This window comes from Tubulanus polymorphus, chromosome 7, assembly GCF_964204645.1.
Source record: "Tubulanus polymorphus chromosome 7, tnTubPoly1.2, whole genome shotgun sequence".
NCBI lineage: Eukaryota > Metazoa > Nemertea > Palaeonemertea > Tubulaniformes > Tubulanidae > Tubulanus > Tubulanus polymorphus.
Genome location: NC_134031.1, coordinates 20,698,785 through 20,719,664, shown reverse-complemented (window position 1 = coordinate 20,719,664; position 20,880 = coordinate 20,698,785). Strand labels below are relative to the sequence as shown.

Here is a 20,880-nt window from a genome sequence, read left to right as displayed (position 1 = left end):
TTTACAATTTTAATCCCTGAAAATTTTCTTCCAAAGTCCGGAATGTCTCTGTTTACACCTTCCCCGGGAATTAAGATAATATACGATATTCAATTCCGTGGCTTCATCTGATATTCATTGAAGATTGAGGTGATTTCGTATCGTTTTAGATTCAACATTCCGTATCGATGAATTCGTTAGAATCACAAGATCCTAAAGCGACTGATACGTGTATAATTAAAGTGCGATTAGAAGGTTTCTCTACGCCGTGCACCAGTCTCTATAAAGGCATTTTGGTACGTATTACGAGAAAACCATTGAGTAAGCCATCATGAGGACGCCTGATGATGGCTAACAGTTGTTAGCTGAAACATCGCTCCTCAAATATAATCATTCTGATATAGAATTTTTCAATCTTGGCTTCGTTATTGTGGGATTTCTCTCGTTATCATCATACACGGATATTGTGTATCTTCTCGTCTTAAAACAGTATCAACCTTTACGTACGAAACCCCACAATAATTTCAACAAAATATGTAAAGTTCTTGAGTAACTGTATTTCGAGCGATGTTTCGAGCTATAAACTAATAGCCATCGTCATCATTTGTTGAGGGATCTAAAACAATCAATTACGTATACCCACGGTAAAAACTTTCTCTTTCTGAAAATATGACGATGTTTTGATTGTTCTATTTTTTTCAGTTGACTAACTGTGATCATACATCATCTGTGATTAAAAGAGTTTTTGAGAAATATGATCTACATGACCAGGTCTGCGCGGATGATTACTGTATCGCGCAGATACTTCCTGATAGAGGTATGTCAGTCTTTTAACGTTAAACTTCAATCATTCTTTTCTATATCCCTCCATGGCTATTTACAGTTAACCTCGCCTAACTCAGGCAAATGGGACCAGCAAAATTGGTCTGCCATAAGCAAAGTCCGAGTTATTGATAGGAAAGTACGTAAGAAAGTCAGAAAAAAGATTTAGTTTTTGTGCGAGTAAGTCAAAAGTCATTGGAGTTAGCCGCTGTACATACTGAGTATCTTTCACACTCCACCTGAGTACAGTGGCTTTCAGTAGATATACTCAAACTTCTTTGGAACTGCGCCCTGGAAAAAGCAGTTAATCATAAAGCAAAAGCCAATTCCACTTAAATTCACTGTGTTAATTAATAGTTGTGGGAGCATTAATTTATTACGTACGCATGAAATTTGAATTTTTCTACCCCCTCCCCCTCTGTACGCAAAATCGGCCATTTTTTCATATACATTAAGCATTACAGTACGCCATTTCACTGACCCCTCCGCCTCCCCTAATGCGTACTTAATAAATGAATGACCTCTGTTGTATTGATATCTGTATATGTAACTCTACAACTTCTGAAAAATGATGAATTTATTGATAAAAGTCCCTTATCTCCCTTGGTCCCTTAGACCCGTTTCATGTTTCATATTCTCTGATCCCTGGATTTGTTTTTTTTTCAGAACTAGCCATTCCACCGTGTTCGAATGTGTTTTACGCGATGAACAATACCGCCGATTTGACTTTCGTCGTGCGTAAGAAATCTGCGGAAAATGAAACAACGCCCTCGAAAACGAAAAAAGGAAAAAACAAATTAACGCCTCGTAAATCGTTGACGTGACAACTGTGAAATGGTTAAAACCATCGTCATGGCAACAATGGAGGAAGATCGTTGTCATGAAACTACACTGTGCAATGGTTATTCTAGTCACACTAATTGTAAATATTGTATTTATTGTATTATACAGAGATATTTATAGGGGTAGTCGGGTTCGATCCATTGTTCCTAGGCAGAGATTCGGGTTCGATCCATCGTTCCTAGGCAGAGATTCGAATCTGATTGCATCGACACAGAACCCTGTCTGATCAGCTCTAGTGTATCGGTATGCAGCTTAGATGATAACTTGATTAGCCAATCAGATATCCCGTTTTATTTCAGCCCGGGTTATTCCATTTATAGATATATCCATGAAACTTGCCTCAACGACTTATTAACAGGCAATCTGATTGGCCCTGCATATTTTTGTGCTGCAAACCTAATCAGATATGGTTTCGTGCCATGCCGAATGTTGCGATGCCATCAGGTTTGAATCCCTGTTGAGGGAGGACAAGTAGAGACTGGGAAGAGCAAGTGGCTTATGAACTGTTCAGGTTGTTACAAAGACTACTTCAGTCAAAGTTGGCTATAATGCCAACCCGTTAGGTACCAATGCTCGCTTGATGCCAACATATTTATGACAATAAATACCGGTACGCCAAATCTTACTCGATTCTGTAATTCTGTGAAAGTTTCTTTTCATGTTTCTTTTGGTCCAAATGTATTGAAAATATCCAAATTCTTAGTAGGATAGGACATTATTTTTCAATGGCTTTTTGAAGATTCATCATTTTTACCAATGATAATTCAAAGGTGTTGTGTACATATACACGGATAATATATGTTTGGTTAAACTTGGTTATGAATTCATGAGCTATTTTTGCGATCATATCCTTATTATTGGATTCATTGTGTTGTCTATACATTTTCATAGGTTATAATAACAGGGCTTGTTCTAATCCAGGTGGCATAGTCAATCTTATTCATTCATTTTGAGTCGACTTTGAACTGAATTTTAAGGCTCTCAAAATTGACTTATTATGGAAGAAGTCGCTAAAAAAAGTTGAAGATTGACTTTGCTAATGTTTGATATGGGATTCAATGATGTTGCTTCAATCAGCTGATCATCAACCTGGTTGGATCCTCACTTGCCACAGTGGTATAAACAAGCCCCATTGGGTTTTGTCATTTTGACGCCAGCACTTATTCCGGCCATAAATAAAAAGGTGGGATGAATTCATTATTCACGGTCAGTTTTACAACAAAATCTGGAAAGCGTGTTGATTACCGAGTTGAAAGGTGTAAGTCAATTCTTATTACAGTAAAACCCATTTAATTTGAATTATTTTGGACCAATTGCTATTCAACTCTGACCCTATGTACGCCATGTGGATCTTATAGCATTCAACTCTGATATCACTCATCGTTATCAGACAATATGTGTAAAAATGATTCCACTGATGGAGTCCGTATAAATCATTTTGAATTGGATTTTCATTTTGTGCCAAATTTGATATTTATACACCACTTACATTAGATATTATTGATTATCGAATTGTTTAATGGTTTTACTCGTTAGATGTGATGTCTGTTTCATCGAGGCATTTAGAGAATGTGGAATAGAGATTTTGTTACTACATGTATTTTAGGTCAGTAATGTAGATATCTTTTTGTTGCGGAAACAGAAAATGTGTACCATGTATGGATTGTTACCTATTTGGGGTATCTTATGTATAAAGTATTCAAATGAACAGGCCAGATATTTTAGTTCCATTACTGTCATATCAATTAGTTTTTAGGATGAAACAAGTCATCAAATAGATATGACTGACTTCTCAATCAGTGACGGCCTCGGAATTTTCCATTCTATGGCTGCGCAATATCAGTAAATCGGGAGGCACACTTTAAAGTTTTGATGTCCTGATTTTTCATGCAGTTTAGAAAACTAAAGAACTATTTTGGATACAAATGAAACCAAACCCACAATCATAAAAACAAGAAAAATAATTTGAAAGTTTGTTAGAAATAACATATACGCATACTTTTTCTAATGACTACAGGTTTGGTTTCATCCTACACGCTATATAGACTGCTATTAGAGTTAGATCATCTCCATTCGGTATATACATGTACATAAAAATGCATTGTTAATAAATGCATTTTATCTTCATGAAAAAATAAGTCATAAGATTTTTGTTGTTCATATAGATTACGTAATAAGTAATTATGCAGCTATCAACCCCTGATAAGTCGACAGACATTCACAATTTTCCAAAAACATGTTTGTACAGGTGTGCCACCCCCTGTGGCAGGACCCCTGATATTTTTCTTTGAAAATGAATTAGGGTGTCATGCAACCATCAATTTTAGACAGACATTCACTGTTTGTGAAAGATGTGTTCGGTCCAGACTTTGCCATTCAAAAGGTGATCGTTATGAGTCGAATGGGTACAGACAGTAGATTGACAGCTGCATTTGAGTTTTCTGCTGGGCTTGGAAAACTCATATCATATTATATGTTATTTATGTATATACCGTATCTTTACGTATACGATTTTGTTTTGTATAGATATGCTATTTTCATTTATGCATGGCAAAATATTTACAGAGTGCTTCCATATTTTTGTAAAATACCATCAATTTGAGATCAATATTTTACTGAATTCTGAATTTTTTAGTCAAGGCCATCGATTGAAAAAAATGTATTTTATTGTAAATAGACATAACATATTATATATACATATAAAATGTAGATGTATATATCTGTTGTATGAATTATGATGATTATTGGTCTATGTGAAAAACAATAAATCACAAAATGTTGATGTAAGCATATCTTTGTTAGACTTCTTATTCTACTGTTTCTTTGAGTGGCATGTTCTTCTACAAGAATTAAAGCGCAGTTTCAATTCCAGAAACACTCGACAACATTCCAAAATTTTTACACTTTCAACGGGAATCCCAAATTTTCCATTGGTGAGTGACTAGTCCAACCACCATAGGCGTATTAAACAAGAGTTTATACGCCGCTGGTCCAACCATAGACTCTAGTCCATGGCCTCTGCACTAAAACCAAAGATAAACCTGGCCAAATACTCTGGAAAGAGTAGGACTAAGTAATCAATCTGATTTACATTTTTAACATCATTTTATTTTCACATATCAAATTATTACCTCTTAGCTTATTTTCTCAAATTTTAATAGTAATTTTATTTCTATTACTATGTATGAAATTGTACTAACTTTAAAACCACAAAAGTTACATGTAAGGTATTTATAAGTCTTTATATATGATGCATTTCCACTACAGCTGATTAATACAATTTGCATCAAAAGGAAAATAACAAAATACACATAGAATTATAAACTTTGATGCATCAAACACCTACAATTGGACTAAGTCTAAGTCTAAGATTATGAATTTGACAATTCATGAGTATTCATAACCGACACTTTGTTGAAAAACTCTCGTTCGACTTTTTGAGTTGGTGTCCCTTACGATCGTGACACACCTGCCAGGAGCGAAAGAGGCGGGAATTGAAGTACAGATATAGTTGTGTGATCGTCGGTCGATTTTACATCATTTTTTTCGGAATCGAAGTACAGATATAGTTGTGTGATCGTCGGTCGATTTTACTTAATCTTTTTTCAAAATCTAAGTACTTCTTTGTCTTCTTGGGTTTCGTCGAAGCTGAAATTGAGAAAAAGAAAAACATTTTGTAGTCACACATTTCTTCATCATTAATCCTAATTTACATGGGTATCAACTTAACTTTCAAGATTGCCGAGTTCAGTATTTTTTTCGGCATCTTCTGTAGTCGCCTTCTACCATCTTCTTCTTCAACTTCTTGGGAGTCCTGAAATTTAAAAAAAAGAGAAGAGCGATGAAAACCTGGTACGGAACAAAACTAATGTCCGAAAGCTGTTCAGCTCTCCGTCGCCGGTCACATGCCGAGAACACCAGACAAACAGCCAGCCAGGAATATACTGCCCTCTACACGCCCTCACACAGAACGCGAAAACCAAGATGACCACGCCTTACTTTCACCATTTACCGACAGGGTGTGCCGGGTGACGTCAGTAACTGACAAACCTATCAAATTGCCCAAGCCAAAAATAGGGCAGCGCAACTGGATTGCCCGCACTAGCACCCAAAGGAAGACAAGACTTAGCCCTGCCCGAAGCAACCCACGCGGAATCAATGAATACTAACACTCAAAGGAAGACAGGGAAATTAATCCCTGCCCGAAGCAATCCCTTAAAAGGATATCAATGAATGCTAACACGCAAGCGATCCCGCAGTGAATCAATGAATCCTAGCACGCAAAGGAAGACAGGGAAATTAATCCCTGCCCGAAGCAATCCCTTAAAAGGAATCATTTCACACCATGCACGAGGAAAGCAGTCTATTTGAGTCATTGGGGGAAAACCCACTAATACCATATATTCATGATTAATCATCATTCATACTGTTATGTTATCACAGAATCCCGTCAATAGACAGATTTTCATTTAAAAAAACTCCTTGATTCAATTAAGGGGAGACATAGGCTTTTTTAATTACTTGGAGCACCGATCCTCTGAAATTCTGCCAAAAACTTCATGCTTACCGGCACTCAATTTGAAAAAAAAAAATTGTTTTCTTGTAATTAATCTTCTATTACATTGCAACTTGTGCAAAGTCTTTCTTTCTTGATGTACTGGTATATCTTCCTGTTTCAATTGCTAACTTGTACGCACAATAATTCTTAATTTTTGAGGTAGCTGTTATTTGGTATATCCGAAAGTAAGTAAGTAAGTCAAATTCATATTGTATAGGCTCAATTTGTTGTACGAATGTAATTTAGATTTCCATAATAGTTTGTAGGGGCTCCTGGCATATGACACATCGAAATCGAAGAATAAAAACGTTAACATTTATTAATGAAAACCTCTAGCTTTAGGCGTATTCGTTTATCTCGAATCGTTATTTCTCATAATTTCCCCCGAAGTGGCATCTTCACCCATCAAGGGATAGATTCGAACCCACTACGCTAAAGCTTGGGAGTGATACCGGACCCCTGGCAAGCGAGGGCCAAATTCGGTTTTCGTATCTAGTCGACTAGTGGTTGAAACTAATAACCGAATGTTCGAAATATTTCGAAAATCAAGCGCATTCGATTATTTGGCCGCATTCGGTTATTTGAACCGAATTTGGCCCTGTCGGCCCGCCCGTCGACCCGCTACTATTTTAAATTCAGTCGCACGTGGTAAATATTACGCCCATTAATCCATTCCATTAATCACATGATACCTAATGTTCAAAATGGCGGATGACCAGAAAACGAAATGTCAAAGCCACAAAATGGAATTAATTTGTTTTCTTTGACGATATAGTTTAATCTTACATTTTGTCGAGTGAGATGGAATGAGGCTTACGTAGTTGAGCCTACAGTCAAGCCAGTCCGAACATAAAGAGGTCAGTTGATGGTAAGTATTTTCGAATTCTATCCGTCGTTGTTTCTGTTGTGATTGCGCAATCACTACATGTAGCCTCACCTTACCCTAACCCTATATCCCTAGGCCTAGGGGTAAAAACAGTTGTTATATTCTATTACTATATCTTGTTATATATAGCCATTGGCAAAAGCGTTTACTAGAATAATGCCTCATTGGCAAAATATCCACTTCCATCAAATAAACACCATTTGACTATTTTAATTAGCAATTATTGATATAAAAAAAAGCAGAAGGGCTTGTCACGATAGCTGGGGGTCAATCAAAGACCTATATAAAGAAACGATTTTTTGTCGGTTTAGCGTTGAGCTTTAAAGTCATGGAAATGTTGAGATTGCGGTTAGATTTCAAGTGATCAAGCAGTTTCCATCTATGTCTTGTGTATTAGAATGTGTTAATTGATTTGATTCTAAACACGGAAAATAACATACAAAGTGTTTGGGAAAATTCAGGAAAATAGCATCAAATAAAGTTAGTGGTGACGTCGTACTTGCCGTCAGGTCGGTCTATCGCGTGTGTTTTTACCAAAAATATATAGATTGTCGACTCTAAAAGCCGAGAGAAAAATGTAAGACAAATTTCGTTCTTTTACAGATTCATCATTCAATGATGGGTGTTATATCGAGCAAACTGTTCATGAAGCAACAACCGCACGTGGATAATCAACGATCGTATGGTGTCGTTACGGCAAAACTGATTGCCAATGAAATTGATTTCGATTCAAATGACAGTTATTCACTTTGTGTTGGTAAGAATCATATAGAATTTCGCCCTATGAAGCTTGATTACTTCACATTGGTAATTTAGACAGTACTTCAAACCATCGATTTGAGCTTAACTCTTTTACCAAACAAAAAGTTTTGGTTGGTTCATTTGAAAATGACCGTACCTTTCAGCTGGTATTAACATGTGTAAATATTTGAAGTAAACATATAATCTATCAATATTGAAGTCTTTTAATCCATAAAACTACTAGATGTTTATCGGCAATGCAGACCTTTGTCGGACTTTGGGTGGTTTGTATGAACCCCACCCGCACGCACCCTTCGTATCCTTGCCAGAACTACAACCAATTTTCTCGATCTTAGCACTTCATAATGTATCCTTTTTTCCGCAGGTATCGGTAAACAGAGAAAAAGGATTGGTAATAATGCCGACCTGGGACCACCGGCTGACAATGACGCGAAATCATTGTCTGAAATCTTTAGAAACGGCTACAAGATACCGCCAGTAAGTAGACACTGTGTTTTCAGTACACTTATACTTTGCACCAACTTGAAAATGTGCCGTTAAGTCAAATTTTCGGTGTCGTTGTTTCTATGCCATGACTGAAGAGTAAACCCTAATTTCAGGCCTTTTTGATATAACCTATGTTAAAATCAGTAAAACTTCGACAGACTTTAACAGTTAACTATGTCATCTCTATGTTTAACTGATTCGATACCAAGTTTCTACAACTCTTCTCATCATATAGAAACATCTGAATTTTTATTTCTTGGTGTGAAGTTTGATGAAGTTGAGACTTTAAGAGAATGCTGAGCTCATTTCACGTTTTGATTAAATATATCAAATAGTTTGGTTTTAATGAAGGCCTTAAGGCTGGTTTCTCGATTGAGACTTTGATAGCTGCCTATGTCCGAAGGTGGTTCCAGGCTGCAGATAAGGCGCATAATAAGAATTAAGATTTTGGCTATTGCGGCACTCGAGAAGTTGGGTGTGTGATTCATCTATTATTACATTACAGATGAATCAAAAACTATTTATTTGTGACGGTTCAACTGATGCACCCGACAAAACAAACATTCTAGAAAGTCTGGAGAACTTTGCCCGAAAAGCTACCAAAAGTGGAGTGCTTATTTTCACGTTTTCCGGACATAATTGGTACAATCTACGTGAAACTTCATCGAGACCATACTTAATTCCATCTGACTTCGACGGTACGAAAAATTCAGCCATCTCGTCGGTGGACTTACGAAAGTGTCTTCGTAAAACGAACGCGAAAGCAGTGATTATTATCCTCGATTGCTGTTATTCCGGAAAACTCGGTCGGGAATTTCTGAGCGAGTCCAAATTGAAGACGTCCGTGTTTGTGTTGTCTTCGTGTTTGCCGATGCAGAGGTCATTATCGTATAGAGAACTCGGTCATGGCATATTTACGTATTTCTTAACGAAGTATTTTACGAAACGTGATGAAAATCAGGGAGCATTTCCACTTCAGCTCCTTTTAGAATATTGTCATCCTTTATTCAAAGCTATGAATAAACTACAAAGGTAAATATATCGTATCTTTGATTCGGGTTTTCTGCTACATTGTAGAAAAACCTATTCCTTTGATTATTATTTTTTCTCTTGATTTACATCGTAAATTTCGTCCTGCTGAATGTACTGCCATGTTTAACTTTTTCACCATTCTCGAGAATCTGCTTCAAGTTTCTTGTTGCTGTGCCAATCTATTCACAGTCAAATTCACTTTATTCCACAAGTTTAGACACTCACAGGATTTATACAATATGAAGGATACAGGATATTTACTACCATTAATTACCTACCTTTCCCAATTTTCATAACTAGCATTGACCTTCTAGCTAAGAGCCTGTAGGTAATTTTTGTCACTGGTGGCACGGTGGTCACGCTGTGTTTTTGGGATTAGTAATCTTACTAATTCATGAATTATGAAGAATTCATTTAAACCACAGACAGGTTACTGATTGCGTAACTAATGCATACTCGAACTGTACTTGGTCACCTGATAGTGAATGTCTTCAGATTATCTGAGAAGATAGGTACAGACAGATTGACAGCTACATTGAGAGATTGTCCGGAGTAAGTAAAATGTTGATTTTATTTTAGTCCATTTTTAGAAGTAGATTGTTTAATGACGCCCGAAGCCTTGTCTAACATCTCTGCGAAAGAGGTCCATGAATTGGATGACGTCGATGGTGCTGTGTCAATTGTAAGTTATGCAGAAATTTGAGAAATATGATATTCCACTTGATGTCACCTTGACCCATACTCTATCCTTTCTGAGCTAGGTTTTTCTGTACGACTATAAGGCTGTATTTAGCAGTTTTGTGTCACCCTTCATGAAATACCACGTACGGGTATTTTCTATAATAATTAGTTCTCAGAGGGCAGCATCCTTATAGTTTTCTATACAATTGGAAACAGTGGTTTTCTATATGGGAGGAACTACTGTTTATGGTGGGAAAGGGTTAAGTCATACAACATGTTATTAGATGACAAAATCAAGGTCGATATCTTTTTTAGGATCATCTGCTTTTCATTCGAAAATATATCTGGCGTCATTTAGGACGAGATGAAGACAATTGGTTCATCGCGTCAAAGATACCGTTATCCGCAGTCGCTTGGGTTTGGTCTTCAGCCGATTCATTAAACGTACTATGGAACGGTGGAATTCTTACGAAAAATGTCGAAGATCAGAATTTCTTTACGACGATCGTAATGAATGAAATACGATCGATTTGTCAATTGATTTACGCAGATGAATCGTCAGCGGAAACTTTATTATTTAAGGTAGTCATTTATGAGCGGTGTACATTGTGTACCCTTCCCCGGCAGAGATTTGAACCTGATGGCGCATCATGACTACCACGGTATGAAACCTGCGTGATTAGCTCGTCTGCACAGATCTGCAGCTTAGATCATTTCATTAAGCCAATCAAAAAATACGTTTCATTTTAGCCCAGGTTTTTCCATTCGTAGTTTATTGGTGAAATTGCTTCGGTGATTATACAACGGGCAAACTGATTGGTGCCGCTAGGCAAACCTGCGCGGTAGTGTGCCTAGGTTTCGTGTTGTGGCTGAGTCTAGCAATGCCATCAGGTTTAAATCCCTGCCGTGTGGAGAGGATGACTTGTTTAGTAAGAGAAACAAAGTGGTTTAAGCCATCCTTTTTTATCAATCCAAGATTCATGAGTTTGAATCCTGGCTGCAGTGCCAGAGTATCTTGATGGTTCTTCTGGCCTTTCTTGCTTTGATTGAGAAAAAGAAACCTCGGAGAGACCTGCCATTACAGCCAGCCAATTCAGTTTGCCAAACTCATTCACATTGATCCTACAATTATAGTCATTTCTCGATGCACTTATTCATATTTTCAGGTTGAAATATTTTTGTTAGCGTTTCTGTGTATAGCACGAGTGCTATCTGAATGTGTGCATATTGATCTGACTCCTGATTTAAATGATCTTCAAGGCGCTTTGATAGCATTTATATTCAAAGTAAGTAAGTTTTACTCAAATATAAATCGTATAAATATAGCTGCAAAGCAGCGATATCAAGTTATATGCTGTCACGGTATTTTTTATGTATCCTCTATCGTGAGAAATTGTGAGAATGAAAATGGATAAAGATTGAAGGGTTCCTTAAACAATCACCCCTGGTCAAACCCCTAGACTATACTACCACACAGACAATTGCAACAGGTAAAATTATCTCCAGACATCTCTTTGCACAAAATATTTTTATGGTTCAATGAATTGTAGGTAAGTTCCCTAACCAATGTGTCGTGGAAAAGTGATGGACCAATGGATGAATTGATTCGGTTCTTACAAAGAGTCACCGCGGATTGTACAATAACTGAAGACACTGGACTAGATGCAGTGGATGGTTGTATAACTGTACCTCGTGTTCAGGTAAAGATGGGTGAAATATTTGTGACATATTGATTATTCTCGCAGGGTTTTCATTTGTCAGCTGTTAAACCCATTGACATAAATATCTGTTTGTAGGTAGTACAGTTGATCGATGCTCATGCACGTTTGATGACTTACACTTGACTGACTTACAAGAAATTGCATAAATGATATAAGAGTTGTTTGATATGGTTCCACCACAGCCGAGAGAAACCATTAGAAATGATTAAGTTTAACAAACTGTTCGTTTGAACCACTTTGGAACTGGTCGCTTGGTTTGACAGAAAACGTTTCTGATATAGATTTATTATTATCATCATTGAAGTTATCTATATAGTAACAGTTTTGAGTTAGTGAAACTATCAATTATAACTACTGATAGTTAACTAGACCCATGACTTAAGAAACTGACCTAAAAATCAACTCAAACCAGTTCCACAGTTTCGGTTTGACTTTTCTTTAACTCTAGAATCAAATGTACAACAGTGGAGCTGGATCCTGTACCTCATATGTGTTAACTATTGTGCTGAATTAGAATTTTTTGCTTTTAGAAATTCAGTTGTGCTATACGTTTTTCATTTTATACATGTACTTGTCTTATATATGATATTATCTTTGCGTGTTGTACTTAGAAATATTTACCAAGAATGAAGTTTACAATGTCTATTCTCTACTTACAATGTCAAAATCTCTGTCTCACTGGATATCTGCTTGTATCAGCATTTGATAAACTGGAATAGTTTTACTTAGATATATATATATATTCATTTTAATAGTTTTATCTTATTCCTGTTATGAGTTTTAAGTAGGCACATAGGGACTTAACATTTTAAACATGGTAGGTGTTGATCTCTCCCTAGTGGACACTGTTAAGTATCTCCTTATAATCATTGGGTCGAGAATCCAATTTTCTTTTTTCTATCATAATCTCGTTTTCATATTTCTGCATAATCTGGATTAATTTTATCACCTGGTATCCTCAAATAATAAGTGGCTAATGTAAACAGACTATTTGGCCTAGACCTAATTTAACCCTGGTCAAAAAGGCTTGTGTGATTGCGACTTACGATAATTATGCATCGTTTATAAGTGGAAGTACTTAACTGCTGGAACCAATCGTTGTATTTTTTTAGTAAATTGTTGCTATAATGTATTGTTGTAATAAGAAAAATAATAAATTTGATTATCCAAGACAAGATTTCAATACTGTGCATTAGTTAGGGTTGGTCCAGTTACTGTACTGATATTCAGCGCCAACTCCCAGTCATTATTAGAAAGGGGATTTATACACATACATGTAATATGACACTGCCTTGTCAGGGCAACAAGAAACACAGTATCCTAATGGCATCGCTACACTAAGCCATGGCACGAACCCCTGCTCTCTAGACCATGTGCACAGGTACATGCGCAGCTTTGCCACGCGAAACGGGCAGCACCAATCAGAGGCAAATTTCACGCAAGAATTATAAATGGGAAAACAGGATTTCTGATTGGCTAACCCTAACCCCAAAACTAATATGAGATCATGTAAGCTGCACATATAGCTGCATGCTCAGTTCAGTGTGGCAGGGTTTCATACTGCAACGAGTCTCGATGCCATCAGGTTCGAATCCCTACCAGGGAGGATGTACTTCCACAAAAAGGTACAACAAAAACTATTTCATTTAGAAAATAAAATAATCTAACAATATTTATTTCAATGCAAGTAACATTACATGATGCAACTCACAACGATATGAGATTTAACACAAATTCATTATAACAAATGACATTTCTCATGTTAATATTCTAATACATAATTAACCTTAAGGACTACAAGAGACTCCCTGGATCAACGTCTGCAAGCGTAACACTATAACTACATTGATTGTACCCTATTTGCAACCTTTGACAATCTTTTAATTAACAATCATATAGATACAGTGCACCACGGCGTACACACACAATTTAATAAGGGTTAACTATATACACCAGATAAGAGTTCAAATCAAATCTAGCCAGAACTATTTTAGTACAAACTCATTTTCCCACTGGGACCTATTTCTTTCAGGCCGATTACTGAACATCATTTTAATTGAAGATGAACTTAAATATTAACAGATTAACAGTTGACTGGATAGATATGATTTAGAGCCTTCAAAAATCAGCTACGGTCATTATACAGTAGGCTAACCGTATGTACATGACCCAAACCATTATTAGAAGATAATTAATTCCCAATGCTTTCAAAATAAGCTCTGGAACCTCGTTATAATGATCATGGATTATGATTTATCGACTATTACATATCTAGAATGTCATCTTCTAAGATATAGTGGTTATAACAAACAGATCCTGGTCCCCTGAAGCTGCTGTAACGAGGTTCCACTGTAAAATGATGTCCAATCCGTCTGTCTGAAGGGGCGGTTCAAGGCTTCAGATTGATAGTCAACTTTTAAATACCGCTCTTGGCCTTGAACTATCACAAACAACTTTCATCACTGACTGATAAATGTATTATATTTACACAAAATGCATTAATTACACTTACTACTGTAATCAACTCACGCTTTCAACAGACTATACACATCCAATCTCATTGGGAACGGGGACACAACGAAATACTTAATATCAAGATTATTACATGTAGATACCTTAACTTAATTAATGATTATTGATAATAAATAGGTATAAGTTAATCATTCTCTACCAATTTAAATATGTTACCCAATTTCATAGTTGTTTTTGACTCCACGATGAAACATTATATTGAAATCAATTAATTCCACAAATTCATCTCACAACATGTGGAACCACCAGTTCCACATCGATGCATAAATCCACGATTTTGTTGAATTTAAATTTACAGTCAAACTCCGATAAAGCATCCCATTTAATCAAGTGGTCTCTATTTACAGCTCAAATTTTATAATTTTACAATTCGAATAACTACATAAGTGTCATCCACATATAAGACGACTTCAGCGAGGTCATTGAGTAAATTACCGATTAAGTCCATCCAACACTATTCCATTTACCGATCACGATAACACCAGGGCTCACTTAACGCCAACATTTCTACCAAATCTAACTCAATTATTCTGTAACGACGCTCTGTGTTTCTCTTGGCCTCGACATCAGACTTTGAATGTAACGCTCATTGTTTTCATTAATCAGTTCCAAAGCAATAATGTCCGTTATTACGACAAATTAATAGAGGTTTCCCGTCTACACAATAATACCCGCGACTCCCCAGTCCCTTACTACTTCTTTTTTCGTTCGACCGTACATTTCGGACAATACCACTTTCCTTTCGGTTTGATCGTAAGTCCAACGCATGCAAAATGAAACCATTCGATAGGACACTGAAATAAATCATACGTAAACTGTAAACACATCTATAAAAGAAAGCACAACAGCAGTATCTATTCTTGGTCTGGTTGGAGGGTGTCAACCCGCTGCCAGCCCCTTACATATTTGACACACTTTTATCACCTCTGATCCAATATTATCAAACACCAACCTTACATCAACTTCCAATCAAAATGTCACAAGTAACAAGATGTTTACTCACGACATTTTGATTGACTACTACATCAGACATTAGTCATTTTATCACCACATTTTCAAAACTTCACATTGGTAAAAAGATGCGAAGTCCCATGCTAGAATGTCTAAAGACTAAGAGGACTTTGTCCTTCCTTTTCTGGTATTTCTGGTATTAGCCAAAACTTTGCAGTAATCTTTGAAATTTTATGGCCTAATATTCTAGTGTGAGACTTAAATTCATCATAGTTGACACTGATCACAATTCTTTATTCCATTAACAATTGTGTGGTGTTATCTGAAGGGGGTACTTACATCGGCGTTATCACAGCCAATCATCTCTCCGTATGAGACTTGATGACACAAACAGTACGTCGGTTCATTCGGATCGACAGGCATGTCTAATACATCAGACGGATGAGCGATAGATAGAGGTAATGCAGGTACAGTCGGTGTCACTGGTATATCAGTAGCGCTAGAAATACAGAGCAAAATACTATCATTATCACTACAACCATACCCCTGTGCCCTTTTCTCTCAACTCATGTTAAGACTTTGAAATAAAATTTGAAATATTCATTAATAATTCTATTTATTATTAATGAATACAAATTCATCTCAAGTAATATCAAAATGCAGGAACAAACCATTCATTTATCTTCCCCTCATCTCGAATCCATGATCATAAAAATATTGAGTAATACACAGTAAACATCATATTCTATTTTCTTAAGGTGGATTGTAAATAACATCCCCATTAAGTAGGTTTGACGGGGGATAAATATAGCATTAATTACCATAAAAGCAAGCGGAAATAATGGACAAGTTTGAATTTTCTTCATAAATATTCATTAGAAATTTTCAGGGAACCAATATTGTCTGGCGTTAAGGATTTTTCCTTGCTAGAACGAACTGTCCAATATTTAAAGAATACCTGATTTGGTTCTTCTTTTTCTTTTTCTTCGGTATTTCATCATCGAAATCGTCTTTCTTCTTTTTTTTCTTGTCCGATTTTGCCCTGCCCTCTATCGAAAGAAAAGTTGAAAAATTGTTTAATCAAAATGTTTGTCGAACGACAAGGTTGATGGATAATCAAATAGAGTTGTTGATGTTACTTACTTTTACTGCCTGTTTCTTGTCCACCAGATTTAGCACCGACCGCTTTCTCCTTTAATTCCGCCTCAAATCGAGCCAAATCGGCGTCTAATTTTCGTATGTGTTTATCGACCTTAATTAATCAAGCAGAAAAATACAAAGTTTAATTTAATTAGTACTAGCATAGCGCTACAGTACGATTGGTTTAACTTGGTCAAAAATAGGCGATTCTCGACAGGAATTCAAGGCTTTCCAATCTTAAAACCATTTCATAATATACAATTGACTTTTCTACAAGGCATTTGTGTAGAATGTTTTTCTAAACGTTCAAACAATTCTACAGTAACTAAAACGCAGAAGAAATTGAATGCGGACAACTTTCGTTTCCTAGTGCGGAACATGTGGCAGTTCCTTTATAAGAATTATAATATGTACCATTTCATAAGTCTGCATTGCCAGCTGTACTTTATCATCTCCATAGTCACGACTTTTATTGAACATTTCGCTGATGTCGGTCAGTCGCGACGCTCTCTTCTCTGGTTCCATCGATTTTACATTCATCAAATAATCATCGCATAATTCATCGATATTCTTCAGAACATCTGCAACAATATCATACATAACATCATAAAAACATTGCACTTTGCTATTTGTACAAGTGCTGATTTCGCCAGACAACAATGACCACTAGTTGGCTCTCTTTAATCTCATCACGCCAGTTTTTAGGCTGCAAATGTGTCTAGGCTGACACTTGATAAACTTAACATCAAAACAATCCATTTGAAGCGTCTCCAAAACTTCCCAAAATAACAGGATCTATGGAATAGCGGACTCCCCACAAAAAGTGACCGCAATAGTGCCCTGGGACTCAAGCCTTCAGTGGGCTGAAAGTGCACCTCATCTTTACATTCAAATTTCCTCTGTCAATGAACCAGCTGTAATTTGGCCACTTCTCCAAGTTTCAATAGTCTTCATTTTCTCGGAAAAGATTTTCACAAGTCAATGCAATGAAGGCCTGCAATGAACCCCCTCTAGTAAAACAGCTGAACAGAGGTATGGGGTTGTTTGAACCGGTTATATTCACCTTGTGATCGCGAGTCGAGATCTCTCATCAGATTGAAATTCCTCTGCAATTCTACTGGCAAACTTTCTAGACCTAGAAAAAAAGTCACAACGATTAAAGATTGATCATATGAAGTCTGAAAAAAGTTCCACAATCAAATAAATGACTGTGCCAGATTTTCCCACAAGACTCGAGGTCAAATTTGGTCCAACCAAGACAATCTAATATCGTGCTATTTTACGTTGTAAGAGTATATAAACATCAGTGGTTAAAAGCCTGCGAGCCACAGGTGTTTTTATACTTTCAGCAGATAAGAGAGAACAGAGAGAGAGAGCATTGTCATGAATTGTAGGATGTATCCATGAACAACATGTTAAGAACATGACAAGAGCCTGGTAATCCTCAGTTACTTAGCCAAAGACAATCAAACCCTGGCAAGCAAGGATGACCATCAGCTGAAGATCACCTCAGACCTCTATTCAGACTCTCTCTGACTGACCCACGGCCGGGCTCTGTCTGAGTGTGTACTGTCAGTGTCACCACCTTGAACCCATCTACGAAAATGGGTAATTATTATATCAAATGATCCCTTATGGTTTCCGACATCATTTTCATCGAAACGCTTTTGAGTGGAATGGGATTCATGTTTGTTTTGTTTACTTCCGGGTTGGCGCTCAATGATTTTCCGTCAGTTTTTTTTTTGTTTTACGGTAAAAATCTATTGTAAATCCTCATTTTTCTTGCTTTTTACGACAACAGGAACTGAATCCTTGAATGATCTGTCAGGGATTAGGCCGTTAATTTCTCAATCGGCGTTAAATTCGACTTACTATCGAGATAATGCTCTAGATACATAGCGGTCGCCATTTTCGCGCTTTCCTTAGGCCTCCAGATGGCGACACAATCCGGTACACATTCGCTTGCCGAAGTTAGAATAGCGGTAGTTTTGATGTTTCAGACCTGTTCAGTGAAAGGTTTCCTCAACGACTCGAATCGATGCGGTTAGAGTGAGTTACACTTTCACTTAATTTTGGCTTAAAAGGATTTCGTTCTCAACCATTAAAGAAAATAATCTTAACCTTCTATGTTACGATCCCGATTTTTGCGATTTACAAACCACGGCACATTTGCCGCGACGGGTTTGATTTTTGGTCGTTTTCCACGTGTAAATAATCATGATAATGCGAAAGTGTATTGTAGTTTTAGCTCGGGTTGAAGCTGATATCGTTTTAACGCGTGGTAGTAGTAGCACGACCACACTATATGGAAGAGTCTCCCGTACCTAATCCTCCCAAGGCCGTGCTGTCCGCGGTCCTAGATCATGGACCTGTTGATCAACTCACACTGTGACCTGTATATCCAGACCAAGCTGAGAGTTATCGAAGCTAAAAGCGAAGAGAAAGTAAAACGACCTCTTGCATCAGTTTTCCGTTCCGTTGGAAAAATTACGCCGTGTCGTAAACAGAGCAAGCAACTGCGTTATTTTATTTAAAGAACACTTAACTTTATTTATCCTCCCTTATCAAAGCCGGCCGCGTATACTGAAACACGGGGTGATACGGCACGTCGGTTGGCCATCGATATGCTGCGGTATAGAGAGTTTTTACCAAACTTGCTCGCGCGCGCGGTAGATTGCACTATGATTGCTCGAATTAACTACTGACAGCACCTCGACTTTCTGGTGTATCGCTAATCGCAACCCACGAGGGTGTTTCCCGTCACCGCACAAAAATCAGCCGAATTATCTCGATTTCACAAACGTGTGGTGCGCGCCGTTTTTTCCTTTACAGTTCGGTTGCCATGGAAATCTATGCGACAAAAAAGGATTTAATTCCCTATTGCTCCTCAGACAATAAAAGATACCACAATCGTATGTGAACCATCGCCATCGTCCGACGTCATAACATCCGCCCAATATACAGGTAAGTGATCATTAATCGCTCTATGTATTTCGGTAATTGAACTTTCTCTACGTTCATTGACAAATATTTATTGATCTTAAAAGTCACTTTAGAACTGGGGATAAAATGTGAAATCTTGTCAATGATGAATTTCTTTGTTTCTCATTCAGACAACCAACAGAAAACAAAATTTTCATTTATCTAAATTATTGTTCGTATCGCAGAATTTTGTCTCTAACTAATTAAACCGGTCGCAAATCGAAGCGCTTGTTCTGTCCTTGAAGAAAATTATCTGAATTTCAAACCGATTAGGATATAGGAGTCTAGGGATCAAGCTACGTAGTGGATTTCTAGTTTTATATATTTTTTTTTCATGGACATATTATTTCCGTTCCACCAAAAACGGAAGTGAATGAAAAATGACGATCGATTTTAACAATGCATTCATATGAAATTCGCCGAGATTTCAAATTTTCGATAATTGAAATCTAACGTATTTTAGATTTCCAATTTTGCGGACACAAAGCATCATTCAAATTGTTAAAATCATTTCAATGGTGTTCATTTATTAAAATGGTCGCCATCGGGGTGCAATAATGTAAATATAATTTTTTAGCGTTTTGCATTATTTGCTCGTTTGAATAAGTTGCTATTTGATCGGAGTTCCCTCCCGTGTGTGCGGGAACATTAATGGATAACAGGTGTTGCTTAGTTTCGTGGTTCTGTCGACTTTATATAATCACAGTAATAAATGAATGTTATTTTCCGAAGGCAATATTTCGAATATTTTCTGCCTGCAATTAATTATTGATACGCGATTAAAGCTTATCGGTGGTTTTTACGAGTAACACGTGTTTTGTTTGTTAATCAACAATTGATGCTATACTTACGTTACCGCTATATTCGATAATACGCAACGTTTAAGCCAACGTTGAATCCGCAACGCTGCTGCAAATCGTTGCTAGAATTTGTAAAAATGTGCTTTATTGCTTAATGAACGATTGATTTTGATTCCCATCATTGGGAATCAAACCTAGAGACATCGATGACTGATTGACTCAGTTGAATGTATATCCTTTTTTGTTTCATATAGAAATATCTTTAAATCTGTTCATATAATCAACGAGTAAGAATCTGTAATTACGAGGTAGCTTGGAATCGATATCGTCGAAGAATTTAGGATATACATTTTACATCGAGCATATATTATATAGGAATTATACGTTTATAGTCAATGCCTTTACAGTAGCCTTTACCAGCACGTCCCCAATTTTCTACCACGGGACAAAGATACATTGCAATATCATGTTGGCAACACAAGAATGAATTTAGATTCATGGCAATTCGCTTCTTTTTCAAGATTATTTGTCAGGAACTGCGTGTTACTTGCCATAGTTTTATGCAATGTTGTTCCTTGTTAAGTTATTGGTGCAACTGTCAAGGAAAATGTTATGCTATGTTATGTTTACTATGGAACATTTTAACCGCACCGCATCTGTGTAAACTGAAAATAAAAAGGCTGAAACTCAAAATATATATATTTT

The 20,880-nt window shown here is 36.8% G+C and overlaps 3 protein-coding genes across 7 annotated transcripts in view; 2 read left to right on the top strand and 1 right to left on the bottom strand.

The window, feature by feature from the left end:
- Positions 1 to 4,427, top strand: part of LOC141908187 (ral guanine nucleotide dissociation stimulator-like 1) — a 30,956-nt gene extending 26,529 nt beyond the window's left edge. For all 4 annotated transcript variants that reach the window (XM_074798087.1, XM_074798088.1, XM_074798086.1 and 1 more), the window contains 3 exons: positions 150 to 275; positions 682 to 796; positions 1,468 to 4,427. In XM_074798087.1, the coding sequence (XP_074654188.1) occupies positions 150 to 275; positions 682 to 796; positions 1,468 to 1,625 (399 nt within the window). In that variant the 3' untranslated portion in view covers positions 1,626 to 4,427. The remainder of the gene's footprint in view (positions 1 to 149; positions 276 to 681; positions 797 to 1,467) is intronic.
- Positions 4,428 to 6,910: 2,483 nt separating this feature from the next.
- Positions 6,911 to 12,891, top strand: LOC141908542 (uncharacterized). 2 transcript variants are annotated; one of them, XM_074798638.1, is made up of 9 exons: positions 6,911 to 7,059; positions 7,692 to 7,845; positions 8,215 to 8,327; positions 8,842 to 9,368; positions 9,948 to 10,050; positions 10,365 to 10,631; positions 11,216 to 11,335; positions 11,600 to 11,749; positions 11,846 to 12,891. In XM_074798638.1, exons 2-9 carry the CDS (start codon positions 7,704 to 7,706, stop codon positions 11,891 to 11,893), a joined length of 1,470 nt encoding a protein of 489 aa, XP_074654739.1. In that variant the 5' UTR covers positions 6,911 to 7,059; positions 7,692 to 7,703; the 3' UTR covers positions 11,894 to 12,891. The 2 variants fall into 2 exon arrangements, with proteins under 2 accessions (XP_074654739.1, XP_074654738.1); XM_074798637.1 differs by having other exon boundaries at positions 6,911 to 7,070.
- A 597-nt stretch (positions 12,892 to 13,488) lies between these two features.
- LOC141908212 (inhibitor of growth protein 5-like) lies at positions 13,489 to 18,314 on the bottom strand. The gene is made up of 7 exons (XM_074798131.1): positions 18,266 to 18,314; positions 17,457 to 17,528; positions 16,808 to 16,974; positions 16,397 to 16,505; positions 16,212 to 16,302; positions 15,593 to 15,752; positions 13,489 to 15,096 (listed from the first exon to the last, which is right to left on the bottom strand). Exons 1-7 carry the CDS (start codon positions 18,300 to 18,302, stop codon positions 14,995 to 14,997), a joined length of 738 nt encoding a protein of 245 aa, XP_074654232.1. The 5' UTR covers positions 18,303 to 18,314; the 3' UTR covers positions 13,489 to 14,994.
- Between the last annotated feature and the right edge of the window lie 2,566 nt (positions 18,315 to 20,880).